Source organism: Podarcis gaigeae (assembly GCF_964106915.1).
Source record: "Podarcis gaigeae genome assembly, chromosome: 1".
Lineage (NCBI taxonomy): Eukaryota > Metazoa > Chordata > Lepidosauria > Squamata > Lacertidae > Podarcis > Podarcis gaigeae.
In genome coordinates, this window is record NC_139678.1 from 81,212,586 (window position 1) to 81,224,190 (window position 11,605).

The following is an 11,605-nucleotide window of genomic DNA, read 5'->3' on the forward strand; positions in this document are numbered from 1 at the left end:
AACAGTTAAAAAAACAGTGCTAACAATAATTACAGTGCTAGCAATAAGTCCAGCAACAGTCCAAGACATTTTGCTCCCTGAGACAGAATAACTAATGGCGCAATATCGCTCTCCCCACTTTTAAGGTGCAGAGTGCCCAAAATTGGCTGAGTAATTTGGGCACTTTATTTCAAACAACCCAGGCAGAAAATCTCACAAGTTTTTCCCTGATGGTCAAAAAGTAACAATAATAACCTTTTCATGAAACTTAAAATCAGCTGCCTGAGACAACTACTTCACCCCACCTAATGTTAGGGCTGGTTCTGCATCAGCCACCAAAGGCTCGGGAGAATAAGAATTAAAGGACTACAAGATTGGCTTGCATGAGTGTCACTGAGGAATTTATTCTATAAACAGGGTACAATCAAAGAGAAGGCCCTGTCCACTGTTGCCTCCTGTGTTATTTATATAAATGGTATTAAAGTGATGCAGTACTTAATTCTGTTAATATGATAGTCTAAGCTAGGAGTGGGGATGGTGTTGCCTTCCAGATGTTACTGGACTACTACAACATCTAACCATTGGCCATGCTGGCTGGAGCTCATGGGAGTTGAAGTCCAAGAATGTCTGGAGGACCACAGCTTCGTCACATCTGGTTTAACCAGGCTAGTAATATGCATATATGATTTTATTATTATTATTATTATTATTTTGAACAGCACAGTGTTCTCCTGGGATTACTTTTATGTTCATTCCTGCCCCGCTTTTTCCAATAGGCTTCTGCCTTTTAATCTTCATATTGGGTTCACTTTACGTACAAAGCTGGATAGTAGTTATTAAGCAACGTAGACTAGGAAATTTAGCAATTATGGAGCAAGAATTTAGATTCCCTTATATATTGGTAACAGGCTGAATAAAGGCAGCAAAGAGTAGGACTAAAATAACAGGCCTTACAATGGAGGGAAGTAAGCAGTGGTGTTCCTCAAGGGTCTGTATTGGCTTGGGAATCCACAACTACTTGTTTATACATGATATAATGTTTGGGGTGAGAAGAGAAGTGGTCAAGTTGTGGCCAGCCACCCTTGGTACAAGGTGCTAGACTAGGTGGATGCTTAACCCAGCAGAGCTTTTATATTTGTAAGAAATCTCTAGTCAGTTCCCTCCTTCGTGATTCAGGCAGTGATAATTGGAGACATGAAGCTAAATTCATGAGCTAAATTTTCAAAACATGGCAAACAGCTCCTATGCTGAGAGAAGGAGGAATTCAAGACAGATTCTAGTATCCATCTGTTTCTACTAAGCTGAAAGTGGGCTTCTGAGTTCAGATGCACATCTTGGGAATAAGTGGAAAGGTGTCGCTTTTACAAATTACAGCAGGCATAACTGTCCCCTCCCCCAATGTTTCCCCTATTTGGAAAAATAGTGAGAACAAGTGGGCATAAAATGCCAGATTGGTTTCTGAATAATGAGGACACTTCTGTTGGTCCAGGAGCAGGACAGGAGACCTGTCATCTGTAGGCCACTTGGTCTGATATGTCAACTTCACATCTCAAAGAGGCTGACATTCATTGTCATTTGATGTCCGTTTTAGAGATGGGAGTAATGAGGGTGAAAATTATTTTCTTTTCCCATCCTTTTGGGTATGGGTATTAACCAAAATCCCCCTGCCCCACTGCTTTTCGCCAGCAGGAAGTGGGATCACAAATGAATGGTCACTTCTTGACTTGAGAACAGAACAAAGAAAACAGATACGTGGGCACCTGAAAGCCTCAGGTGCTGCAAACTGGTATTGGCCTCAAAGAAGGCAGCACCAGATGAGTATTCATCTACCGCAGAAAGACGGGCCAAATGAAAGGACCGTTGTGGATGGCAGATGGAGAGATGCACTGAGCTGTCATCGCATCTAAAGGACTTTCAGAGAAAGCAGAACAGAGCCAGAGAGAGCCAGCATGGACAGAAATGAAAAGACAGAACCAAGCGAGAAATCGAGAGAGGTACCTTTTCTGATCGCCATTAAGGAAAGGGTCATTAGCAGCACATCCATCAGGTCCATCGTGCATGAGTGTGCACTGAACAGCAATGATCTTCAGAGCTGGGGAGAGGAAAAGGCCCAGCATGCTCTTCATTTCATTCTCCTCCTGACGTTGTGATTAGTTTCCATACAGTAGTTTATTTCGTTTGCTTGTGGTTTCAATCGTCAGGAAACTGTCAGAACACTCTTAGTCCTGGTGGCAACTCAAGCAGACTGAAAAGTGCAGCAATGTGAGAAAATGGTATTGGGGGTGGGGAGGGGGCAGGAAAGCAAAATGAAACCCATGTGAAATAATACTGGCCACCAGCATTAGGATGTCCATCTTCATGGCCATAGGACACACACAAAGAACCAAGGTCCAGATAGTTATACACATCATTCTTTGTCTCATAAGTAGATGCTACTGGAGTTGTCTTGCTATTTTGGCTCCAGGACCTTCATGTTCCTCCTCCCTCTAGATGCCCGACAAATGTTTTGGTTTTTCTTCCTTTCAATATTAAGATATTGATTTTTTAAATACAGAGCAAGAAACAAATCCCCAATCAGCACCTTCCTCCTCCCTGGTCAAACCAGCTAGCAATATACAAATCATCTCAAAGTGCTTTCCCACATATGCTCCTGTGTGCCAGGCAGGCAGAAACCATGTTCTTTCGTTGTAGCATATATAATAAAACTGGACCACCTGATATAGAATTTATCAGATGTGTATCAGATTTATTTGCATACGCAGCTTGTGGGTCAACTTTTCCATTAATGCCAAGATCCAAGTTTGGATAGTCCAATCCCATAACATGTTTCCAGCCAGGGTTCTCCGGTACTTGGCAATCGTCAGTCTAGCTGCTATGATGGGATATATAACTAAGTCTTTACGAAGCAATGTTTCAACATCGGCATCAAAAACAGAAAGGAGAGCAAGCCTGGTGTCAGGTAAAAGTTTTTGTTTAGCTGTATGTTCCATTTCCTGAAAAACTTCACCCAAATAAAGCAACTTTGGAGCAAGACCACTGCATGTAATTTTAAAAAGCTGGTGGACCTGCATTCTCTCCAGCAGCTGTTATATCTGCCACTCAGTATCCTGCTAAGCCGCTGTAGATAGAAGTGCCAAGGATGGGTAGGTTTAATAGTGCTTTGCTTGACCCTAGCTGAATCTGACCAAAGAAGCAGAGCAACCCAGATTGCCTGCCATTCCTCATCAGATATAGGCATCCCTGTATCACCTTCCCAAAACTTTTTCAATCCATAATTAAAACCTGTAGGAGTGTGAGCAAGCATTTTGTAAAGCTTCTTTTGAATTCAAAAGAAGATCTAGTAGCATGGCTTTTGATCTCAGGGTGAGTTATTAAGTAGAAAGTATGATAGATATGTATGAATATTGGTCACTGACCATAATGAAAAGATCGATTGATAGACTGATGGATATGTATCCTATGAAATGGAACATCTTTTAATTTGGTTTGAATCACATCACCCTTCAGAAGTGCTGGCCTCGTTTAAATCACCACTTTCCCATTTCCTGAAAATATATCTTTGTTCTGAAATAAAGGGTGTTCAGTAACGGGTCATGGAAGAGATGGAAGGTCCAAAAATCTAACCATGAGATCTGCAGATCGCCCTGGATCATTAACAACATATTTTTAAAATGAGAGGCATTGTGCTATCACTGAAGGGTTGGCAAGGCCAGATATTTTTGACTGGTTGGAGCAAACCAAACTGCCTTTTGAAGTCACAGCTGCTTTTTACCATTTATTGAGGGAAGACTTGTGTATTCACAGGAGAATAGTTTGAAAAAGAAAAAGTAATATTGGAAGCTACATCATTTTTATGGCTGCTGTCTAAGCCAGGCAGAACCATGTGGCAATTTTCCAATTTTGTAATTGGAGTTTGAATTCTGAAATCAGCCATTCATAATTTAGGGTAAAGTGTCCACAGAAATTCATGTATTAGTGAAAATAACATAAAATATATTAGAGCAAATTACTTGCAAAAATGTGTACAGTTAGGCAAAAACGGATACAAAAATATCTTTAATTAGGAGAAATTCACACTAAAATGCTGACAAATTTTCATGAGATTTTTTAAAATCACAAATTCTTGTGGAAATGGGGAGAAGTGATTTTTTAAGATTGGAAAAATGAGAAACTTAGGGGACTGAAATTGACAGATTTGTCTATCCCTAACCACAAGCCTCTCACATCAAACCAGTGTTTTTTGCTGGAGGGATGCAGAGTTACGTATACCCCTAAACATTTTTTAGAAGAAAAAAAAAGCACTGCATCAAACCATTTGTTACCTGCAGTAACATTTCCAGTTGAATGGAAAGCACATCCTGTGGCCTTTAATCTGGTGCTCTTACCCAGATAAATTAGAAGGAACCACAGACAGGCAAAAGTATGTCACCTCGCCCCACACTTTTAAAGTTACTTCTGCCCTAAGTCCTCTGCACACACAGAAAACGACCACATGCAAGGCCCATGAAGTTTAACTGCTGCCCTCTAATGGAGAGCAGTCAACACTACAGAAATGCATTGGTGCATGGGGCTGCAGGATTGACATGATATTGGAGACATATTGACCCACAGCAAATCATTATCTTGACCTTACTTTGGACATGATCTAGGAGGCTGCCACACTGTCATTTATTGTGAACTTCTGTGCAGTGTCCACACAACCTTGTACTCATCAGAATGCTCTCTCTGCCTGTCTGTCTCTCACACACAGTCTATATTTACCATTTCTGCCTTTTTTCTTTTTGTTCCTTATTGATTTTCTGCAGATATGGCAGACTTCTCGCATTTTGATGAGGATGTTGTGTGGACACTGTGCAAAACGTGCATGCATTAGCAGTGCCAAGTCCACTGCTGTGAGGAAGTCCCCCAAAGTCAAAATAAAGTAATGGCCGTTTCTCTTAACCAACGGAACTTAATTTGAGAAGACCATCTAAGAATCACTTGTCACTGTAAGGAAGCAGACAGTGTGGCTTCCAAATCTTGCGAGAAGTGCTGGCAAGTGGATGTGCTTCTGCTTCTTGCAGTTCCATTGTACTATCCAAATGGAAATACATGGGGGGGGGATGTGCAAGCCATATGCATGAGCCAGTGCAAGAGAGTGGATTTTGTGCCAGGAGACATATGGCCCCAGTCATACACAAACACAATCTGTTGCGGGTATCAAGCTGCTTGGTTGTAACTCAGCCACAGAGGAGAAGAACCACTGCCATTTTTAAAATTTGGAATGAGATTTCCATATCAGATGTTCCCCTCTTCCTCTTTATTTGCTTGTTAAATTAGTGCAGGATACGACTGCCAGGCAGAAAAGGGCAACCCAAATAATCCATAGGCTGGAGAAACAGATGGCAGATTTCTACAGGCACTTTCAAGCCTGTCTTCACAAACAGAAACAAAAGATGAGAATTCTGCGCTCAGAAAAACATTGTTCTGCAGTCCTGTGGTACTGTGGCTTTCATTCTGCCCTTCCCTCTATAGATGTATAATCTAGACAGGCAAATCTGGAATAAAGGCAGGAGGTGGAGGATAAATCTTTCCACCTAGCAGCACCGTGATTGTTCCTCCGGTCTGTTCAAGGCAGACATGGTGGATCTGTAGCCCTACAGATGTTGTTGAACTACAACTGCTATCAGCTCCAGATAGCACCGTCAATGGTCAGGGATGATGAGAGCTGTCATCCAAAAAGATTGGGGGTCAGACAAGTTGCCCACCCTTGTGTAATGTTTTAATAGCAAGGCTGGCATTGGGGTAGAAAGAAGACATGTAACAGCAATAGCCATGACTGACTCCCACTGCAAGCTACATGATGACCCAAAGAGAAGCTCTGCCTATTGCACCTGGAGACTAGTCCCTCCAGAACGTCCACCACAGCTATAACCTAGCAGCTGCCTTGCACCCCCTGCAGCTTTATTCACATCAGCAGTCCTCCCTCCCCATGACGCCCAAAAGGAAATGTCACTCTTGATTATTTGTTAATTACTCACCACCCAGAGCCGATTATTGTGGAGGCACAGTAGTTAATGGCTGAGTTGATTTATACATCTTTCAATTTGCCACTTAACAGCCCCTAGCAATGACTGTCTTTACAAATGCCTCATTAAATTTCATTTAGTTAAATGTCTTTTGCCTTGTTACAGAAAGGATTTTTTAATTTTATTTTTTTTAGAAAATAGTTATCTCAGCTGGTCGGTACCTATTTTTCTCGTTATGTCTACAGGTTACAAGTGTATATGGGATTTGTAGCGGAACCTGCCAACTTTGCCTCTCACAGCGCCTTGTTACTTGGAAAGAGGATCTTGTTGGTACATATTAAATGCTGAAACTGTGGAAATTTTAGTATTTTTGGAGTGGGACACCTTGAGCGACCCTAAAAGATTAAGACACCCTGAAATGGGAAAAAGGAGAGGCAGCCTCAGGAATGTGTCTTTTGAAGGTCACGTGTATTTCAAAATGTGTTTTCTTTATGTTTTCATGGGGGTGGGAACCCTGATTCTCTGCCCTATTAGCACAGCTTCCAGGGTGGTTAACAACCATAAAAGCAATCAGAGCAATGAAACGAAAACACCAGCACAATGTAATTGGTAGTACAACCCTATGGATGTCTACTCAGAAGTGCACCCTGCTGAGGTCAATGGAACTAACTTCCAAGGAAGATGATTATAGAATTGCAGCCTAAAAGAGCAAAATGGAAACAGCAGGGGAAGATAAAAATAAGTGAGCATAACCAGCAGAAGACCCACTCAGCTGGCATTTAAAAATGCTGGGGGAAATGGAAGAAAGCTCTCTGACTGGCAAAAGGAAGGTGTGAGAGTGAGGCACCAGCCAGGCCATCCTCTCTGAGGAAAGCCGTCCAGAAGTGAGGCAAAAAAGAGAGAGAGTTAGACTGAGAATGATGGGGGTAATATGTTTTAGCAATGGGATATGTAGTCTTCAGAAGGGAAGAGGATAGGATTACTGACATATATGAGACAGCTACTGTACTAGTTTCTATTTTCATTTATTCAAAGTATTAATAAGCTACCTTTTGAGGTCAAGTAGTGTACAAAAGAATGTATGAAACATGTCATAGTGGTATAAATTATTATAAGAAGGCTTGTCTGAATTACATGAGCCCAGGGTAGGGAACCCTTTTTATTTCAAGGGCTGCATTCTCACAGGGTAATCTGTTGGGGGCCACATACAAGCAGTACGTAGGGCCAGAGGCAAACTGCAGGTGGAGTCAGAGGTGAGTAGCATTTGTAGAACTATAGGATTGCTTGTTCTTGCTCTCTGCCATCACGTATTTTTTATAGGCTTGCTGAGTAGCCCTCTCTCTCTCTCTCTCTCTCTCTCTCTCTCTCTCACACACACACACACACACACACACACACAAAAACCACAGAAGAGGGATCCAGCAAGGGAAGATGGGCTTAATTATGGGCTGAGTGAGAACCAACTGGCTCAGAAAGTATCAGTGGGATCTGTTGCCTGGCAACTACCAACATGGCATGGAAAGACTTGCCTTCACTGAGTGAGATCCAGCTGCTCAGTCCCACTCTCCTGAGGAGAAATGTCAACAGTAGCTCTGATGCCTAGTAGGCGGAGGCCAAATGGAAACATCAAGGAAAATCATGGATATGAGCAAGAAATGCCACCAGTATAGTCCTTACACCCTACAGAAATCATGTTTATTTTGTTATTGGGGTGGACAAATCTGTCAATTTCGGTTTCGCTCAGTTTCTCATTTTTCAATATACAAAATTTCATTCATTTGTTCTTTTTTCTGACCATAAGTTCAGTTCTCTGGATTTCTAGATCTGTTTGCATTTTTTTTAAAGTCCCAATGAAAATTCATCAGCATTTTAGTGTGAATTTTTCCTAATATACATGTTTTGAACCTAATTTTGCCTAGCATGGACATTTTTGCAAAGCAGTTTCTTTTACAGTGCATTTTTGTATGTTGTTTCATATGCATTTTATTCATGCTTCATCCCAATATTTGCATTTTTGTACACATTTGTCGGCTGAAAATTTTTGTTGCAAAATTCGGAGAAGTGGCTATTTCAAAGGATGGCTCTAATTTGGTTTGCATATTGCTTCAGAAAGCATGAATTAGATAGAATCACCTGTGAACTGAATCAAATTTCTCCCTAACCCTACTGACAACAGACCTGAATGTGATTTTCATTGTGATAACATTTTGTGAGCTGCCTTGAGAGCTTCTGTGTGTGACAAATCTGTACAGTATATTCTTATCAGTATAAGTAGATAAGAAGTAGTGATTCCCAGTCTGCAGAGCAAGAGTGGGGCCACAAGGTCCTGAAGGCCTCATGTGACTTCCCAGCCATGCCTCAGGTCCATTGCCACTGACACAGAGAAGGCCTTCTGTGGTATAGAAAGAATAATTTTACCAGGCGCAACGTCTCCCACCACTGATGTATTAGGACAGGCAAAGAGGTGCCCACTAAAATCTGCTAGACAACCATTAGAAGAAATCTGAATGCAGCCCTGTTTAGGGAAGCTTTTAATGTTTGATGCATTACTGTATTTTAATATTTTGTTGGAAGTCACCCAGAGTGGCTGGGGAAGCCCAGCCAGATAGGCAGGTTATTTATTTATTTATTTATTTATTTATTTATTTATTTATTTATTTATTTATAAATAAATAAATAAATAAAATAAAATTTGCACAATAGTCCTGCTCTGTTTGACATCTGACCTTCACAAAGAAGGACATAGGGGGAATCTCTGTGTGTCTGGTTTCTTCACTATACAGTGGTACCTCAGGTTACATACGCTTCAGGTTACAGACTCCGCTAACCCAGAAATAGTGCTTCAGGTTAAGAACTTTGCTTCAGGATGAGAACAGAAATTGTGTGGCGGCGGCGCAGCAGTAGGAGGCCCCATTAGCTAAAATGGTGCTTCAGGTTAAGAACAGTTTCAGGTTAAGAACGGACCTCCGGAACAAATTAAGTACTTAACCTGAGGTACCACTGTACAGCTTTTGGCAACAGCTGAAGACAGAACCCTTTAACCTGGCCTTTGACCCCTCAGATGTGCGCTTCCAGGGCTCACCCTATTCCTGTATTTTGACTACTTTTGACTAATCCGTTTGACTACTTTTCATTTGCAATTGTTGTAATAAATGGCAGCAGCAGCACCTGTGATGTGGATCTCCCTTTGCTTCCTTCGGCATTGGATTTTCTACTGCTCTGAAGGAGGAGAGGAACAACCTCCTGCCTTCAGCATCATGAAGAGTAGGAGAGGATCTCCCATGGCCCTTGTGCAAGTATTTTGCCCTAACACACCAAGGAATGAGAGAAGATTGTTTTGACGTGCAGCAGACCACATACTAAGCGGATAACATGACCAGACAATTGAAACAATACACAGAGGACTCTTAATTGACACATGAGGATTAGTCAGTTAAAACCTGTGGTGCTTCCAATTGTCCAACCACATTATCCACTTTAAAGACAGTTTACCTTGTAGGGCTACTTTAGTATTGCTTTTCAGAGAGGAATTTCCAGCTGCAAATGTTCATTGCTTTTAGCATTTAATCCATACACCTCTTTCAGCTACTTTAATTGGAACATACAGTGTTTTGTCCATCAGTTACTGAAGAAAATTTGTGTTTGAACATGCACTTTACTAATTTAACCACAATAATTTCCATAGGAATTATGCTTAGCTTGGTAGATCTGTCATTTTGTCAGCAGGAGTTGAGGAATTTAATTCCTGGGCTAAATGATGCCTGCTTCAAGATGGACAGCTCCTAAAACTATTCATTTATTCTCTTTCTCTGTGTGCTACACATGAAATTGCAATTGACACTCCGCACTGCTGGGGGTATTGCACTTTCTGCATGTGAACATCCTCTTATGTTCCATCTATCCTAGAGATGTGAAATCACCATGGGAATGGGGAAGGGGAAGGTACAATTCACCTCCTAAGCAACATACCGGTATATTATTTTTTTCCTTCTTTATTTGTAAAGACAAGCATCTGTCTGGGTTTCTCCAATATGGCTCTGCTTGGGATGTGTGCTTACGGCTGCAGCCTTTTCTCTGTGACTATCACAGCATTCTGAATCAAAGTGCTTCTTCAAAATGCTATTTTGGCTTAACAATGGTATAAGGTGCTCTGAGTCTACTGGGAGGAGATGGGGTTAGGGGAAGTATAGAAATTCAAATGAAGTTCAGCACAAATTTAAGAGGGGCTTAAATTGCCCAGGAAAAGTCCCTGGGATCTGAACAACTTCGTCCAGGCCAGCTGGTCCCTCCCAACCACTCTGCATACAACTCCTTTATTGGACTGGACTTTGCTCATTCACTTAAAAAAATACTGTAGTTATGCTGTTGTGCAAGAGGAAAGAGCTCTTTAAGAGCTCTATAAGAACTGTGCACTTAACTGTACAAACAAACGTCTGTGAGGGCCCTAAATCTTGTTTTGTTTTTGATGTCAGTTTCCAAATATGACTTGAAGGAATGCAAATATTAAAACAGTTGCATTTTGGCGGTTTTTGTAAAGTGTTTGGGACAGTCCAATGGGCAGAGAAAGAAGCAGATTTCAGAATGAGAGGAAGAATTTCTTTAACTTAAAAAAAAAAATGGGAAGGAACACAATTCTTTACACCACAGGCTCTTGAAGTAAAATCCTAGTAGAGAAGTGTCTTTTGGCTACCTTCCTAAACCAATGCTTGTGCAGTGCTGGACTAGGAGTCAGAACAGTAATCTACCCTCTTCCAATTGGTACAAACCACACCTGCCTCACTTGTTAATTCTGTGGCTCTTCTGCAGGCCAGTGGTGAATAACCCTTTCCCCGACATACAAGTTTTTAGATTCCCTAAAAGTCCATCTTTCAAGAACATTAATACACATTGCTGATGTATATGGGACCAATAATTCCTCTCTTTCTTTCCTTTGGGGTCACTTGCGTTCACAGGTTAGGGGTGAAAGTGAGCATTGTCCCACTCTGTTGATTTCCATCATGCAGCTATGAGGAAGCTTAATGGATTGATGTCCCAATGAGGGATGTCCCACTGAGACAGCTCTTGTCCAGAGTGCTGCAATAAGGGTGTTTTTGCTGACTCATCAACAGAGGGGAAGGAATGAAGAACATAATCATTTCTAGGCCTTGTTATTGAGGCAGACCACCTCTCTTTGGCCTGCCATGAGCTAAAGCAGATGTGCATCACTATAGGTAACACAGAGCCCTCAGGACACTTCCAAACCCCTCTCTCCAGCTACACACCCCTTGAGGTTTTCTGCTTGGTTGCAAATGTGTCCTTGAGGTATGATAATGACTCTTGCTTGTCCGGATGGAGGGCAGAGAGGGGCAGGTGAGTGTGTACAGTAGCATCTGTCAGGGCTGCATGGGTGCCTTGCTCTCCTGACTTCCCTATGCCATGCATTGCTGCAGGTTACCAAGAGGTGAAGTGGGAAGTCAGTGGGGATCTCTGCACGGTGCAGCGTGGCATCGGATTGGCTCTGCCGCTGCACCGCACCGTGCCAGGCTCCCTTTACCTTCTTGGCAACCGGCAGCAACATGTGGCGTTGGGAAGTCAAGAAAGGCACACAGCTCCACCTGTCAGTGTGTGTAGAAACCACC

The 11,605-nt window shown here is 41.9% G+C and overlaps 1 protein-coding gene across 1 annotated transcript in view; it reads right to left on the reverse strand.

Annotated features, from left to right (window-relative positions):
- The window catches only part of CD6 (CD6 molecule), a 40,095-nt gene extending 37,790 nt beyond the window's left edge, over positions 1-2,305 (reverse strand). The window contains exon 1 of the mRNA XM_083754093.1: positions 1,978-2,305. Within this exon, the coding sequence (XP_083610219.1) occupies positions 1,978-2,032 (55 nt within the window). The 5' untranslated portion in view covers positions 2,033-2,305. The remainder of the gene's footprint in view (positions 1-1,977) is intronic.
- Between the last annotated feature and the right edge of the window lie 9,300 nt (positions 2,306-11,605).